The sequence below is a fragment of the Pinus tabuliformis genome, chromosome 9 (assembly GCF_031772625.1).
Source record: "Pinus tabuliformis cultivar Carrire ecotype Pingquan chromosome 9, CPIR1, whole genome shotgun sequence".
In the NCBI taxonomy this organism is placed as follows: Eukaryota; Viridiplantae; Streptophyta; class Pinopsida; order Pinales; family Pinaceae; genus Pinus; species Pinus tabuliformis.
The window spans coordinates 1934002015-1934021049 of NC_142307.1; the positions used below are offsets into that span (position 1 = coordinate 1934002015).

The following is a 19035-nucleotide window of genomic DNA, read 5'->3' on the forward strand; positions in this document are numbered from 1 at the left end:
TTAAATACAATGAGCCCAAGAAGGGTCTTTATACATGATATTGACTTTTGACACAAGACACAAACCCTAGAGCACATAATGGGTGATTTTGACCTATTGACCATTGACCCAAGCATGAAACCCATGCTTTAATAAGTCAATTACTTTTAACAATAACAATTTCTTTTTCTTTCTTTTGACAAATATATTACATCATGACTCAAATACAATTATGAAGACCGAAACTAGTTACATTCTTCAACATTCCCTCTTAACTAGGGAGGTATTCATAATTACATATATACATAGGTACATGGAAGATCTCAAAATGATATGATCCATGAAGAGCCATAGCACACTTAGTGCTACAAATTAGATACTTGACCAAGGTATTTAATTCGGTGGGACTAAGGTGTACTCAAGCTTTAGCCACTCTAGGTACCATCAGGCTTTAAGCTCTAACACCAACTTGGGGATCTAGGTGCGTATCGAAGGTCAAAGCTCCAAGACCAATGCCACCCTCCCTACTTCAGGATCTAGACATCATCACAGGCCGACCAGATGTCCTCCCAAGCGTCTTGTCACCATAAGAAGCTTCATCTCTACCTATAAACTAAATCAGATATGTCCATCAGTTCCAGCATGCTTCAAAATGTTCAACCCTTTTATGGAGAGATTAACCATTACACTCATAATTCCAGCTAGCAATAAACTTTCAAATATATACAAGTTAACACAAACCTTTGGGATCTTATTGATGCTGCTTAGGTCATCATCATATCAAACACATCTCGTTGGAAGCTTCCTTCTTTAATTTTACAACAACACAAACTTAGCCTCGACACTTTTCAACATAACCAAGTTCTGTTTGCAACTTCATCAATCATGAACAACCTATATGTAGTGCTTTATCTATTCTTCAATCTCAATCATCCTGATCAACTTGAAGAGATTAACTTATCAACCAAGCTCCCTCTCAAATAGGGAAATATAAACTTTTCCTTTATCCAAGTTTCTTCTTAAATAGGGAATCGGTCCATCAACAATTTTTATTCTTTCAGCCACAGACTCCTTTTGCATCATCATTACATCGGAGAGCTTCAATCTTTCAAAGCTTCGTTCCTTCAGGGACATCATCCTTTCTATGGCAACAAGATCATCTATTCATTTTTAATGTCATCAACTCCCTCTTTCAATCATGCTTATTATTATTATCAAGTCATCTTTAATTATGAACATCTTTAAAATCTTGAAGATTATGTACTTGCAAATCTTTAACAAGTACAACCTAGTTAGGTTCATAGTCAACAAAGGTTACATCTTTTATATTTGGACTTTAACAACTTGCTAGGGTTTTTGTCATAAACCCTAGATTCCATAATTGAGACTTAAAGCCTTATATCAACAACTAAATCAAGTTAGCAATCCAATCATAACACTTTACATTTTCAATATTATGCCCTAGAATTTCACGTCAAGCTTTATTAGGGTTTTGTCAGGACTCACAAACCCTAGATTTCATCATTGAAAGGATATCAACAATATTAGTATTTGATATCTAGGGATTCATTCTTATATCAATCTCTTACTTGGGTTTTAATTATGCGGAAGCTCATACACCCAGGTTTTCATTCCTAAGACTAACTATTGCAAGGGTTTTGACATAAACCCAAATTCTCCAAACCCTAAAATCCGGGGTGTTATTATTTAACTCAGATATTATTGACAATGTTATGAACCCAACTCAAGAAAAGATAGAAAAGATAGATCAACGCCTTAGAATTCAGGCTCTTCGAGGGGGCAACCTCCTTTACATTACATAAATGAACAATTCTTGGATGATTCAAATGACAAAACCTCCTTTCTATATATAGGAGTCTAAGGAGTCACAATATAACCCAGCCGACCTAACAATAATAATATAAAGCCACAAAAATAACAATAGAGGGATTCTATGGGGCACAGTAATAACAATATGGGGATAATAGGGGCACAACAATATTAATAAGGGGTGCAACTACAATATTAATGGGGTAATCACTAGTATTATAGGGACCCAACATGCCCCTCTCCTTCAAAAAAGTGTTGTCCTCAACGCTTGAGTAGTTCTGGATGCTTCTGTATAAAATTCTCATCCTCCCATGTGGAATCTTTAGCGGATAAGTTCTTCCACTTGATAAGATACTCCGAAATTGATCGATTTCGTAGCTGTCGAGTTCTTGTTTTTGTGATTGCTTCCAGTTCCAATATAATTTTTCCTTCCTCGTCAAGTTCTGGCAATATTGTTTGAACTGGGAGCTTGTCGCCTATAACCTTCTTTAAACATGAAACATGGAAAACTGGGTGCAATCGAGAAGCTGCAGGAAGCTCCAATTTGTATGCCATAGTACCAATCTTTTGCAACACCTTGTACGGACCATAATACTTCGGTGATAATTTATTATCTTTCTTAGCTTGCTTGAGGGACATTTGCTTATATGGTTGTAGCCGTAGGAATACCCAATCACCTACATCAAAACTTCTTTCGCTGCGATGTTGATCTGCCTGTTGTTTCATTCTATTCTGTGCCAACACGAGGTTATCCTTTAAGAGTTGGAGGACCTGTTGTTGATGTTCGATGTGATGTTCCACTGCTTGAACCTTAGAATTTTCTCTTACATATGATGTGATGGATGGTGGCTGATATCCATAAAGTGCCATAAATGGGGTCATTTTTGTTGCTGTATGGAAGGAAGTGTTATACCACCATTCAGCAAGAGGCAACCATTTGACCCATTGTATCTGTTTATCAGATACAAAGCAACGAAGATATCCTTCCAAACATTTGTTTACTATCTTAGTTTGCCCATCAGATTGAGGATGATAAGATGAGCTATGAGCTAACTGAGTACCAAGACAAGAAAATAATTCTGTCTAAAAATTTCCAGTGAAAATGGGATCTCTGTCACTTACAATAATCTTTGCGTTTCCATGTAGCTTTTGAATTGTTTCCATAAATGCAGTAGATACTGTACTGGCTTTAAATGGTTGTGATAATGCACAAAAGTGTGCATACTTGGTAAGTCTGTCAACTACCACCATGATGACACTCTTTCCCTCAGACTTGGGTAAACCTGTGATAAAATCCATTGAAACCTCCTCCCAATGTTGGCTTGGAATGGATAAAGGTTGTAATAGACCCGGGGTCTTAATTGTTTCAACTTTATTTTGTTGGCAAACCAAACATTCCGCCACAAACTTTTGAATATCTGATTTAAGGCCATCCCAAAAAACTTCCTTCTTAACCCTGTGGTAAGTTTTTAAAAATCGTGAGTGCCCTCCTAAGGGAGAAGTGTGCAATTCCATAAGAATCTTTTGTTTGAGTTGGGAATTCTTACAGAGGTATAAGCGATCTTTGTACCATAAAGAATCATTTTGCCAGCTAAATGTATCAGACGTACTGGAATCTTGTTGTAACTTTCGAATAAGTGCCCACACTTCTTCGTCATTCTTCCATTCCTCCCTTGCTTCGTTTATCCAATCTGGTTGGATAATAGAAATGGCGCACAACAATGCTTCCACGTCCTCATCCTTTTTTGAGAGTGCATCTGCCACCACATTTTGCTTCCCTTTTTTGTAGGTGATTTCAAAGTCATAACCCAACATCTTTGTGACCCACTTTTGTTGCTCTTCAGAGGATAATCTTTGTTCTAAAAAGTATTTAAGGCTATCATGATTTGTTTTTACCTTGAAGTGTCTTCCCATTAGGTAGGGTCGCCATTTCTTAAGTGCATGGAGTATTGCCAACATTTCCTTCTCATAAATAGCTTTGTGTAAAAACTTTCCCTTGATTGGACGACTTTCAAAAGAAATGGGTCTTTCATCTTGCATTAAAACGGCACCAATTCCATTTCCTGAAGCATCACATTCCACAATAAAGGTTTTTGTGAAGTCTGGTGTATCTAAGACCGATGCTTGGCACATTGCCTCTTTAAGATGTTCAAAGGCCTTTGTTGCTTCTGGAGTCCAGGAAAATGCATCTTTCTTCAGTAATGTTGTTAGAGGTGCTGCTATTCTCCCATAATTCTTAACAAACTTGCGATAATATCCTGTCAACCCAAGAAATCCTCGCAGATGCTTTATGGATGTGGGGATTTTCCATTCCTTAATGGCTTTAATTTTGCTAGGGTCTACCTTAACTCCTTCATGAGATACAATATGACCCAGATATCCCACCTCTTGTACTCCAAAGAAACATTTGGATCTTTTTGCATATAATTGTTTCTCCTCCAATAGTTGTAGCACCCTGTCAACATGTTCAACATGATCTTTCCAAGACTTACTATAGATTAGTATATCATCAAAAAATACTAACACAAATTTTCTAAGGAAAAAAAAAAGAAACCGTTATTGTCTGTGTTGCACGGGTACCCGAACCCGGGGGTGGGGTTCTCGAACCCGTCCCGGGTTCCCGCACCCAAGTACCGGATTCGGGTACGGGTTCTTCCCAGAAGAACCCAGAAGAACCGGGTTCTTCAAAAAAAAAATTTGGGTTCTTTTCCTTTAACGGGTTCTTGGGTTCTTCGGGTGCTTGGGTTCTTGGGTTCTTGGGTTCTTCGGGTCGGGTTCTTTGGGTTCTTTGGGTTCTTCATAAAAAAAACTATATTAAAAATTTAATTTTCAAATATTTTTTTTTTATTGAAATTTAAAAAATAACTTATAACAAAGGTAAAACTTATAACAAAACCTAAAAAACCCTAAATCAATTCTTTTAAATCAATTTGGAATGAAACATTCTTCCACGGTCCATACCATCAAAACTTGTGTTGCACGGGTACACGCACCTGGTTTTTTTAAGTTTTTTACAAGTCTTGTTTTTTAAGAATTTTTGTAAATCAATTTGGAATGAAACATTCATTCCCGAGCCAAATAACCATCAAATTATAAACTGTAAATGCACACATACAGGTTCAGACATTTTCGGTCAAATAGAAAGTAGGATTGAGACCAGCCATAAGCTGTAATCAGCTGATGTTGTTAAATGGCGAAGGGCTATTTTGGACAATGGCTAAATTAAGTATCAAAATCTGCCAATTTCTCACAGCATTCTGATAACATCATGTTAAGATTAAAACTAGGAAAATATGCCTAAATCATATATGGTCTCTACAGACCTGTACACCAAGTAATCTCTAAACACTGTGAAGATGTTTTATGTTTAGATAATTAATATTCAGGCAGAGCTTCGCACTCAAAGACAAACTATCCCTCAAGCCATCAGATGGCTGCTGTGAATTTTATTGGGAAACAAAGACTGATAAGCGTGTTTTGTGGAAGGGTAAGGCTGCCACTGTTTTTGGGATTGCTTTACCACAGAGCACACCATGCATGGGGTAGGTGGATGATTAGACATCAAGAAAATTCTAAACCACTATCAGGTTGAGAAGAATTTCCTATGAAAAAATTGTGTTTTTATATGGGGGAGACTAAACATTCAAAGCAAAGTTACCAGCTCAAGCTCCAGCCAGAATGAGCAATTTCAATGAGGAGAGAAGTTGTCTTGAAATTAGAGCAGGAGGCAGAAATGCTAACACTCCTTGGTTGTGTAGGAGGAAGGGTCTGTACGACCACAACCTGATTCATTGATAGGCATCCTTGCAAATGAACCTAAGCTGCATAGTTATTTTAAAGCCTGTGTGTGACAAAATCTGTCCCAAGTTTCACCAAAATAGCTGAGTCTAGCATTTATCCTAGTATGTATTTTGAATTTTTAGTGTTAGTAGTAGCCTTGAGCTCTCTCACATCGCTGTCACAGTGTCATGGTTACACGGAAAAGATTCAAAAGAACAGTTTTTTGGTGATAAATTTTGAAATTTCAATGTCAATGTTGAATGTTCAATGATGTGCATGTTTAAATGATTATCATTAAAGTTTTCTTGTTTAAAGTTGAAAAAATATACAAATTCAAATTTCATATATATTATTAATTATAAATTTATAATTTATAAAATTTAATTATTAAAATTTAATATTATTATATTACCCGACGAACCCACGCACCCTGTTTCCAAAAATGTCGTCCCCGTCCCAGTCCCCGTCCCCGTCCTCGCACCCACGTTTCCTGGCAACATAGGTTATTGTTCGAAACTTATATATAAACATTTTTCTCCAAAGGAAAAAAAAGAAACCATCGTTCTCAAAGCAAACTCGAATTTAATGCTGCAAAAATCTTCAAAGAATCGAAGAATGCTGCGAAATCCTTCAGCGAATTTCTCAAATCCGACACCCGCCTTGTTAACTATCTACGTGCTAAGAAATAGTGTGAGGTCTGTAGCATATTGACACGTAATGGTGTGTATGCTCCATGGACTCTTATGTTAAAAACCATAATATATAATATAAGCTAACGTGTAAATAAAACAATGACCCATTCGTTTTGTTTAGGGCCTGACATCTATCAGCGGTAAGTCCGACGATCCATTATAAAAAAAAATGGCGCTCAGTTTGTTGTTCGTCCAGCTGGTTTCTCTCTGGTGGACTCTAAATTCATTTATTTATTTTATGAAAATCGACCAACTGTGCTAGATGGTAAGAAGGTCTATTTTGGCGTTGCCTACCGTCCTTGAGAATCGAACCCACGACAAAGCGTAGAACACCTAGAGGTTAAATGGTTGTTAAAAGCTTCGAGGTTTATCGTTCCTAATAAATGACCACAGGCGTCCAACGATATAATCCCATATCATAGGGCTTCATACAAATTAAAACTTAAACCTTGATTTAATATATATATATATATAATTGTTTTATAATAGGTCGGGTCACTGTTTTTAGGTTGGGTAACTGTTTTTAGGTCGGGTCACTGTTTTTTTTTAAATATCTACAAACATAATTTTCAATTATATCTGTACTTAGAATTATCGTACTATTTCCATCGTATTAAATTATTATATTTAATTCCCATAAATTTAATTTAGTTATATATATTAATGCAAATTTTGTCGTATTTAAAGGAAGGTAAGATAGTAAAATATATATCTATATCTATATATAAAATAAGTAATATGATATAGGAATGTATTAAATAGTGAAATAGAAGCACGAAAATTATAAAAGGAAAGAATACATAAATAAAGATTACATCCATTGATAGTAAGTGTATAATGAAATAGATGATAAATAAAGCACAGTAGTTAAGAATTAATATATATAAAAGTAATATAACATAAAGCAAAAGATAACAAATACTAATAAATTTGAGGTTGGTGGCTAACAAGTGTAAATAGTCAAATGAGTTTATCTTAAAGACTTAAGAAAAATAATTAGTATATTTCTCATCTGAATCACTTATATTTAATATCTGCAAATAACATAATAAAACATAAATATATATATATATATATATATATATATATATATAGAAATGTTATTATAATGTAAATATACATTCGAATGTAATGTAGGAGCATTATAATCAAATGAGATTATTATAATCATTAGAACATAGCATAATTTTGAAATACGTATTATTTTGCATAAAATAGAAAACCCTGCATTAGGACAAGGAGGTCGCGAGACCACCCTCCTTGACCTCGGTACCAGTGAGATTTGCCTAGCAGATAAAAATAGCAAAAAAACTATACTTGTTTGAAAATTTGAAATTGCAAAATATATGTTAAATCCAAATGAATAGCTTAAATTTTTACAAATTTTCTTTTTATAAACAAGAATTATTACGATGGTAAGGACATATGAGCGACGATGACATGATCGGGCAGCATCACCGTCATTAATGCCACCACCATCGTCATCACCATCTCCATCGCCACCAATATCATCATCATCTCCATCGAGACCATCATCAACACAAACGGCTCCAACACCGGAGTTGACCGTGATAATGAACTCATTGGAAGCCTTATTGGAAACATTAAAAGGGTCAACCATGGCTAAGACCAAAGAAGAACTTCAACCCTTAGCAACCAATTCAGCGGAACCAAAGAATTTTGAGTATAAAAGATCAAAGGAAGATATTTCTAGGGAGCTTCAGAAAATTAAACTCCCAGAATTTTCAGGAGGTCGAGCTGGAGAACATGCTGAGGCATGGTTAGAAGGAACGAACAGATGTTTTAAATTAAGAGAATATTCTTCTTCTGCAAAAACAAAAATTGTTGTATTTCAATTAAAGGAAAGTGCCTTGATTTGGTGGGGAAATCTGGAAAAACAACTACACCTCACAATGGATAATGTCCCTTGGGAATTGTTCGAGGAAAGATTTCGCGCAAAGTATTTACCTCCATATTTTCAACAACAAGAAGCCAGAGCCTTTCATACATTAGTTCAAGGTAATAAAACAGTGGAAGAATACGAGATAAGGTTTATGGAGCTTGTAAAATACATTCACTACTTAGATTCTGATAAACGTCAAGCTGAACACTTCGTATTTGGATTAAATCCTCGCATCAGGGCCTTGGTGAGCATGTGGAAACCATCATCGGTAGCTAAGGCGGTAGAATGTGGCCGTTATGCAGAAGAACATCTAGGAATCAAAAAGGATGTAGGGCCAACAAAACCTTTACAATTAGGATTTCCAAGAAAGACTCCCCGAAATTTCTTCAGGGGAGGTAGCTCAAGGCCACCTTATGGTAATAGATTTATTCCAAGAAATGTAGGAACAAGAGCTGCCATGGCAATTAATACTGTAGTCGTTGAATCATCAAACACCAGTCCATGGACATCTCGTGGAACTGCTAATAGAGGAAGAAATTCGAGAGGAAGCAACATGAGAGGATGAAGCTCTTTATCTAGAAATTCACATCCTGATTCAAGAGGACCAACACAGGTTAATTGTTGGGGATGTGGAGGACCGCATTTTCAACGTGATTGTCCAGAAACTTCATCAGGTATATTGCATAGGACTGGAAAGGAACCAATACCAAATACCCAAAGTGATCATAGAATTCATGCATTAGTCAACAACGATCAAGCAACACATCAATCCACTGTAGTGGAATCTTCAGGTATTATTAATGGTATAAAACTCAAAATCTTATTTGATACTGGTGCCACAGATAGTTTCATTTCGTCATATGCACTAAACAAATGTGGGTTGGCAGCTCGCAAACAAAATGATTTCAGACAGGTAGAAATGGCTTCAGGAGAACTCCAATCTGTAGACTTAAGTGCGGATCAATGCAAAATTGACCTAGGGGTCTGTTTGACTAAATTAAAAGTTTATGTCACTGCCTTAGGAACGTATGATCTTGTCATAGGTATGGATTGGCTAGAAGCTCATCAAGCTTGGGTAGACTGTTATGGAAAAAGAATTCTAGGTATAAATGATGAAGGAGAAGCGATCCAAATTCAAGGAATCAAGAGAAAAGTATCTTTATGCTACATATCAGCAATGAAAATGAAGCGTTGCTTAAGAAAAGGTTGTCAGGCATATGTAATTCAAGAAGTAAGTAAAGAAAAATGACCATCCTTAGAACAATATCCGGTGTTAACCGAATGTCCGGATGTATTTCCAAAGGAATTACCAGGATTACCCCCTATAAGAGAGCTAGATCTCACTATAGAATTGAAACCTGGTACTCAACCAATATCTAAAACGAATGACAACTCCAAAACTTCAAGAATTACAAATTCAATTGAAGGAACTATTGGATATAGGACATAATCGACCCAATATATCACCTTGGGGTGCTCCTGTAGTTTTTGTCAAGAAGAAAGATGGATCCTTAAGATTATGCATAGATTATCGAGACTTGAATCGAGCTACGATAAAGAATCGATATCCTATGCCTCGAATTGATGGTCTTTTCGATCAAATGAAAGGAGCTGCTGTCTTTTCAAAAATTGATCTTCTATCAGTGTATCGTCAACTAAGGATTTCTGAAAGCGATATTTCTAAGACTGCATTCCGGACACGCTTTGGGCATTATGAATTTACTGTGGTACCATTTGGGTTAACAAATGCACCAGCGATATTCATGAATCTTATGAACAGTGTTTTCCGCAAATATCTTGATCAATTTGTACAAGTCTTTTTAGATGATATACTCATCTATTCCAAGAATGAAAAAGAGCATGAAGATCATTTACGGATAGTGTTGTCTTGCCTCAGAAAACATCAGTTGTATGGAAAATTATCCAAATGTTCGTTCTTTCAGAAAAAGATTCATTACCTAGGTCATATCATATCAGGTAAAGGGATTTCAGTAGACTCTATAAAGGTAAAAGCAATCATGGAATGGCCAATACCGAAAAACGCACATGAAGTACGAAGCTTTATAAGCCGATTACAACCCTTCAACGTAAAGATGTTAAGTATGAATGGACTGAGGAATGTAATAAAGCATTCTCTGAACTCAAAAGACTACTGACCAGTGCACCAATCTTAAGAGTCCCTGATATGGACAAAGATTTTACGGTATGTACTGATGCATCTAAACATGGGTTAGGTGCAGTATTAATGCAGGATAGAGGAGTAATAACATATGTCTCCAGAAAGTTAAAGCCTCATGAAGAACTCTATGCTACTCATGATTTAGAGTTAGTTGTTGTAGTACTAGCTTTAAAAATTTGGAGACATTATCTAGTGGGGCGAAGTTTTACACTCAAAAGCGACCATCAAAGTCTACAATATTTGTTCACCCAAAGAGACTTGAATGCTAGACAAAGATGATGGAGTGAATTCTTAAGTGAATATGACTTTGGAATATCATATATTAAAGGAAAAGAAAATGTACTAGCAGATGCTTTAAGCAGAAAACCACGGATATTCTCCCTCATATCTATCAAAATAGACTTAAGGCAGCGAGTACTAGAACATCTCATAAAGGATAACTGGTATTTAAAGGTAAGATCTAGTCTTGATAGTAAAAAGCCAAAAGAATTTAAGTTTGAAGGATATGAACTAAAAGATGATGGAATCTTACGATTTCATGGGAAGATGTATATTCCTGATAATAGGGATCTTCGAGACACTATACTTAAGGAAGCTCACAGAGCAGTGTATTGTGCACATCATGGAGTAAATGAAATGTATACGGATACCAAGAAACTATTTTACCTTTTTTTTTTTTTTTTTTGTTCTGTTCGGGCATGAAACGTGATATAGTTCAATTCATTGCAAGATGTTTGGAATGTTAACAAGTAAAAGCAGATCATTGTCATCCAGTGGGTCTTTTACAACCTCACGACATTCCTATGACCAAATGGGAGATTATTTCTATGGATTTTATCACTGGGCTACCTCTTATTTCTCAAAGACACAATGCCATTTTGGTAGTAGTGGATAAATTAACGAAAAGTGCCCATTTCATTTTCGTAAGAGATACTTATGAAGTTACTGACGTAGCTCGAGTATTCATAAATGAAATTATCAGATTTCATGGAGTACCTAAGAAGATTATATCAGATAGAGATTCTTGATTCACTTCAAGATTCTGGACTTGCATGCAATCAGCCTTAGGAACTCAACTAAATTTGAGCACAACTTATCATCCTGAAACCAATGGGCAAACAGAAAGGGTAAATCAAGTACTTGAAGATATGTGGAGGATGTATATTATGGATCAGCAATCACACTGGGAAAAGTACTTACCTTAGTCGAATTTGCATACAATAACAGTTACCACAGTTCAATCGGAATGCCTCCATTTGAAGCCTTGTACGACAGACCTTGCAAAACACCGTTAAGTTGGGACAAGTTAGAAGATATAGTGTTAGTAGGGCCAGAGTTAATACAAGAAATGGAGGAGCAAGTAAAACAAATTAGACAAAGGTTAAAGGAAGCACAAGATAGACAAAAGAGTTATGCTGATGCTCACAAAACTGATAGGAAGTATGAAGTAGGGGATCAAGTTTTCATCCGCATCAAACCGAATAAAAGTACTATCCGATTCGGAAAAGGGACAAAGTTATCACCCCGATTTATTGGACCATTTAAAGTCATGGAAAGAGTTGGACTTGTCGCCTATCGTCTTGCACTGCCACCTCACTTGCATAAAGTTCATAATGTATTTCATGTATCTGTATTAAGGCATTACATAGCTGACCAATCTCATAACCTTCAATGGAAGGAACTGCAGGTATCGGACGAAGGAACCATATCGATCGAACCATTACGTATATTGGAATGTAGAGTTCGACAGCTCAGAAATCGTCTGGTAGACCAAGTTAAGGTCCAGTGGGACAAGTATAGTCCTGGATCAGCTACTTGGGAAGATACGGAAATCATATGTCAAAAATACCCCAACTTGTGCCAATTTTGAAGAACTTTAAACCATGTTTTGTATATATTTACTTTACTTTAAATCAAAGACTCAGAATTATTTTGAAATGATCATATATAAACGTGAATTTTTATGACATAATATCTGTTTAATTCTGCTAGTACATGGATACCAAGATGGAATATGTTATTGATGTTATTAAATTATAGTTATCAAAGTAAAATTTAAATATTTGAGTAATTTTGCTTCTAATGGGAATTAAGATATTATAATTTTGTTTCATTTATGCATATCAATATGATTGATGAAATAGAAATCAAAGAATGATTACATTTTAAATATGAAAGTTAATGACATGAATAGAATAAGGCAAAGTATGTTATACTGTAATTGACATGTGTGAATTATACATAAGCTATTTGTTTTGAATATGTTAATGCACATTTTTGCATGGACAAGTGTTTATGATTGCAGATAATATCCGTTACCAAAATGACCGCGTGATGACAGAAACCTCAGAACAATTAAGGCTCAAAGAGATTCCATGATAGGGTATTAACCCTGATTTTACTGGGAGGGGTGGAGGTGTTGTCCACCGTGTATCCTCTAAACTCTGGAGTCATGGGAGGAGTGTGCGAGTCACGCTCCCCTAGACGTGTGATGATGACTGCCAGAGGTCTACTAGGGATGAGGTCACTATAGGCGATGCTGTCATCCTTGGAGTTTATAAATGGTTAGGCCAGTATAACTGACGCCATGACATACTCTAGTAGAGGACGGATAGGATGAGAGCAGAAGAGATTAGGGAGGATAGGGTGATTTTGTAAATAGCTGGGGAACCTAATGAAATAAAATATGATCATTAAAGTTATAAACCTAAAGTATTCAAAACACCAAATTTATAGTGCCCTTACATTAAGTAAGAATTTAACCTCAATATATGTACTAATCGCTATCATAAATATTCATATAAGATAAAACTCTAACTTCGGGACGGAGTTTTCTGAAGGGGGGGTGTATGTAACGACTTATCTATAAAAGTAATATTAAAGAAATTTTAGTAAATAAATTATATTAATCAATTAATAAAATAATAAAAATAAACTAATGATAAAGTATTTTAATATAAGTCTAACCCTTTATATTAAAATCAGACAAAAGGAAAGAATCAAAAATCAATATACCCTTTAAAAAAAGAAATGTATATGACACGACATGGGAAGGGTGTCACCAGGAAATGAAGCGGTGGGTGCTGGAGGAAGGACGACCACTGACAAGAAACAGTTTATAAATCAGAAAGAAGAGTTTGGGAAGGGGGATCGGAAAGAAGAAGGAAGAATGAAGGGGATACTAAAGAAGTAAACTTGAGTTACCAACAGAAGGAGAGCTGGTTGTTCTGAGGTTTCTGGGCACGGGGGAACAGTCTGCTTCAACTGAGAAGCTTACTGGATTGAGTAGCGAGGTTTTGCTCAGTTTGGCTGGGTGGTTTCGGTCTTTTGGTAAACGAGAGCGAACTGGAGGAGTTCTGAAACATTTTCATCCGTAGCAGACCAAGTAAGTACTTATCATCGAATCAAGCAATTAGTCATATGAAGTTTTGCATAAATTTAGAACATAATTTTTTCTTAAAGTTTCATACTCTGTTTAGAATAAATAGCTCTATAAAAACTCCTTACAATATTTCCAGTTCAGTAAATCTTTATAGTTTCAGAAATGGTTCTTTACATCAGCTTAGCCCTTACATTTCGCTCCCCAGCAACACAAAATTTCGGCCTAACTTCAGTTCTGTAGTTTCGGCCCCTCCAGCAGCTTAGCAGCTTCACACGAGAGAGAGAGAGAGAGAGAGAGAGAGAGAGAGAGAGAGAGAGAATTTTGACTTCTTGTGCTTGATAGAGACCTCCTTTTCCTTCACTGGCCTTCTTCTTATCCCTTGAATTTCACACTTTTTCTGGCCCAGAAGTTGCAGATCGAGCTTGAGTAGTGAGTGCTCCAAATGAGGTTGAGTTGCTTCCTTTATATAGGAGATTCCGCTCCTCAACTAGGCTGACTTGTCCAGTTTGAGGCTGACTTGGTGGAGGAGGCTTAATTGACCTATTTTACATTAAAATAAATTTCTTTCTTGACAAATGAAGTCCAAAAGGGTCTTTTACATTATGACATGGACAAAGACACTTAACATAAACCCTAGAAGCCTTCAATGGAGCATTTGACCTAAAAACAATTGACCCAAGCATGAAACCGATGCTTTAATAAATCAATTTATTTAATAATAATTTTTTTTTTTCTTTCTTTTGACAAATACATTACATCAAGACTCAAATGCAATTATGAAGACCAACACTAGTTACGTTCTTCAACACAATCCCACCTAAGATTCTTAAAGCAATGCTCCTATAATGTCTTCCATCTGCGAGGGTGCTTTGAGAAATCATATGATATAAACATATGCTTCCCCAGTTATGCCTTACCAATGCTCAGCTCATTTCTTGAGGAATTCATCTTCTCAGACAGGATGTTGGGATGTTTTATTTCAAGCCAGCCATTATTTTTGCTTCAACTTAGCCACCTCGACAGAATGAATGGGAGCAATATCTTGAAGCAGGATTCCAGACCTATTTGTTTACCATACCTTTGCAATATCCAGTTCTTGAAATATATTGTTGAGAGTCAAGACAACTGATGATAAATCCTGGAAGAACTGCTTCTGCAAAAACTCATTGTAATGCTTGGTTTTTGAACAAGCTATAGCGATGACTTAGAAGTTAGGAATCAATCTAAAATAATTGGGAACAAAAAGAGGACCTCAGGTTCAGTTTTGGACACATGGATAAACAAGACAGTAAAGGTTAAGCATATAATGTGACGGCAGCTTTGTTGAACTCAACCCCATTGTGCTGTTGTTGGTGAAGGTGGTTGGGATGATACATTTCTATGTGGCAAGTGTAGTGCACAAATTATTGGAATTAGGCACATGAATTTCATGTATTTATGTTGGAGCAAATAATTCCATTTTGTTATGGTCTTATATCTTTTTAGGTGTATCAAACATAATGTATTAAGATTATGGTTAGAATAGAGATTCATGCTAGTGTAGCTGAGTGTCCCTAAAAATTAACAAATTGGGTGTAAATATCCTGATAAAAGTATTCAAAAGATTATACTTTGCACATCTAAAATTTGAATTGAAGTTATGGTTTATTTCTTAAATTTTCTTTGTATCATTGCGTGCTTAGTTTCTCTACACGACACTTCTATGTGTGCCTTTGTTTCTCTGAAGTGGAGAGTGTTGGAATAGTTGTTACTGAATCCCTCAGAGATCTATTTTATCTTGGATCACTGCTGCATGTGTTTAACTATTTCATTTTCAAATTAAATGTATTTGCCTGGTTCAGCAAGGTTTTCTACTTCAGATCATTATGTCATGACATGTCATGCCACTTGTTTTTTATATCTTGATACTAATATGATCTAAAGCGCAAACTGGCAAATCACTGACACAATGTTTTTGCAGGAGGCTATAGATACTGCAGATACTCTCATTAAAGAGGCAGAAAACACTGCTGCCAACGAAATGGAAAAGTGGCAACTAGAGAAAGAAGCTTTGGAGCTGAAGAAATTGGAAACTGATATTGAATTGAAGATAATTGAAGATGCAGATGCAAAACTCAGAGAATCAATTAATGATTCTGTTAGGGAGGACATGGAAGAGAAAAAAATCCTTGTTAATACTCGAGAAACATTGATGCAAGAGCTGCAACATCTGCTTGCCTTGGTTAAAGCTAAGGAAGAAGAGATATCAGAAAGTGATATGCAAATTCAAAGTGTTGAAAAGAGGATTTCTGATAGAGTGTCCAAGTTTGAAGAAAATCTTATAGGAACAAAAGAAAAGTCTGAAGAACTACAGTGTGTACTAGGCCAACTGCAGACTAACTCTGAAATTCTTTCCATGAAGAAAATGGAAGTCGATCAGTTGCTTACCTCAGTGGACCAAAAGAGGGTAAACCTCGTTCGGTTGGCTGACAATGCTGGGGATGAGGCAAGGGTACTTCAGGAGTTGGTGGATTTGAGGAAGTTGATAGTTTCATCCTTTTTGCAATCCAGAGAAAATAAGGTGAAACTGGCCGAGAAGGAGGAACAAATTTCACAAGAAGTCCAAGAGTTGAGACAGCAGGTTGCAGCTGCAAGGTCATCTCTTCAGGTGTGTGATTGCTTTCCTACATTGGTTCTTATGGCCCTAGCATTCTTTTACAGCTTAATTTGGTTTATATATTGTTTGTTGACTTGGGTCATCTTTGCCACACCCATTTTTTTTGACTAACATTATTTTTTTGGCAACATTATCATGGATGAATTTTTTGACTTTGAAGCATGTGACCAAGACAAGCTTAAGAGTTCTAATCTCCATTTACTCATAAAGCAGCAGGGATCCAAAACTGCTGATTCTTTGGTTTGATTGAATAAATACTGCATTGATTCATTATTTTGTTTTCAAATGAGTGAAAAATATTCATAGAAAAAACTGCTTGCAAAAGGACTAATTTAATATAGTCAAAAGCAAGTGTATTGGCAACAATTAGTTCCTATTTTGGAACCAGACAAAAATCAGATTGCAAACGAAAACAGACAGCTATAAAAGCCCATTACAATATAAGGATACTTAGTAAATATGTTAAAAATAGAATGGAAAATTGCTAATGGATATGATTTAGCAACTGGTTCCCCTCCATATCTGCTCTATGCTTCACTAATTAATTGATAATGTTAAGTTCCTAAAGCCAATTATCTCTAATTGCCATATTGAGCAGTGAAATAATAAAGAAAGCCATGAGTGAGGTCCATCCTGGTTACTAGTTCCTAGTTGTTTTAGTTTTTTTTATACTTAAATCCAAACCATTGTATAAACAAGTTATTGATGGCATGCACTGCATTCTGATTCTCTCTCCTCTACCTCGTCCTTAACGGCCAGCCCTAGGTTTGGGTATTTAGAAGTGCTGTCTCAAAGGTGATAATTGTACTTGAGCAACAGATCCTTTCGCAGTTCAACCTGAGGATGTTAATCAGTTCCAAAAAGGATTTCATATTGCTTTCTCATGTCTTTTCTAGGCCCCATATCGTATTAGGATTGTCTGACCTTTCAATCCTTTAAAATTTCTATTTTGAACTTTTCTCTGTGTTGTCTCTAGGTCAAGGCATTTGGCTGTTAGTTCCTGTTGAAAATTGGTAGCTGCGGTCGGTATTTTCTTTGGCAAATCAAAGAAGAAATTATGAATTTATCTGTTGACCAAGTCAGCCTAATTTGCACAAGTCGGCCCAACTGATTGAAAGGGTTTGACCCCAAGGTCAAAAACCCACCTAGCACATGTATAAATTGGAGTTCGTTTGACCTCATTTGGCTTCCATCCATCTCACTCATTTGATCTGAAACAAGAAGAAGATCACACGTGCAAAGGGAAGAAGAAGAACAATTGACTTATGTGTTGGCCAGCCACTTGATATATGTTTGACCAAGCTCTTGACTATTTTTGGGGGCTGAGATTCTTCATGGTTCGTTGACTGTCTTTGACCGAGTTTTTGATTTGTTATGTGCTCGTTGACTGAGAGTTTACTTGCGGTCAACTTCTGTGATTTGACTGAGATTTTACTGTGGATTACGGGTCGAATTTCAGCCTCCTGTGACCAGCTACCTTAGGCTGAAATTCAGTCCCTCTGTTACAGACTTTGTGTTGGACCAATGTTGACTATTTCTCTCTCTTATTTGACTGGTTTGAATTGGCGTTGTTGAGGTCAGAAATTGGTATATTTGTGACTGGAATATTCTGATGTACATTTTGATGAATTGAACTCTCTCTCATAAGGAAAGATTGCTGGGTTTTACCCTTGTGGGTTATGCCTTGGTCATTGACCTGATTTCCGGTGTCTCTTGTCTTACTGTTTTACTGTGATCTCTATTGCTCTATTGAAGAAGTTAATGGTTGAAAATTTTCATGTATAACTTCTTAAAGATTTGAATGCACTAAAGAAGCCTAATTGTATCATTGGAAGTAGTTATCAGTTTGAAAAATTGTACTAGTCTTGATTGCACTAGAAACTCAACATGGTATCAGAGCTATGGTGAAGAAAAGAGCACTGAGATCACCTTTTGAGGAAGCCCTAAGTAGGCCTAAGTTTGAAAAAGTCCTAGTTCAATTTGCAAAATAACAAAAGATTTGTTTGTGGAAGGCTGAAATCCTATGTCACAGTTTGCAAAGAAATCAAGGGCTAAGATCATTCATTCATTAAGGTTGTTGGCCATGTTAAGATCAATAAAAATTCTTGTTTGCTATGGAAAGTATCAATTGCAAGCTCTCTATATTTGTGGAAGGTGACCAAGTCTGAAGCCTATAATCAATGTGGAAGACCAAACTTCTTTATCTCTGTGAGAAGGTGACAAGTTCAAGATCATTTATCTCTGTGGAATGGACAAGTCTGAGCCTCTTCTCTCTGTGAAACAAGGTCCGAAGGTAATCAAGTCTGAGCCTATAATTTCTGTGGAACAATGATCAAGTCAGAGCTTTATCTTTGTGAAACGAAGCTACAATGTCTGAGTTTATTACTTGAATTTACTAACCTTGTAGAAGTGATCAAAGTACCCTACCCAAAAAGGTTTGAGTGTACTCCAAAAGTCTGAAAAAGACGAAGAGGTTTGAACTATATTATCTCTATGAAAGAAATCAAGAATCCGAACTCTACACCTGTGGTACTGTCAAGAAGACCGAGACCATTCTCAAGGAAGAAGTCCAGAGTCCACTCTAACGAAGAAGTCCAAGATTATCCAAGCCTATCTGCGCCTCTCTATTGTATG

The 19035-nt window shown here is 36.2% G+C and overlaps 1 protein-coding gene across 1 annotated transcript in view; it reads left to right on the forward strand.

The window, feature by feature from the left end:
- The window catches only part of LOC149156700 (uncharacterized), a 131000-nt gene that overhangs the window by 16624 nt on the left and 95341 nt on the right, over positions 1-19035 (forward strand). Inside the window, exon 2 of the mRNA XM_089438413.1 lies at positions 15706-16392. Within this exon, the coding sequence (XP_089294539.1) occupies positions 15706-16392 (687 nt within the window). The remainder of the gene's footprint in view (positions 1-15705; positions 16393-19035) is intronic.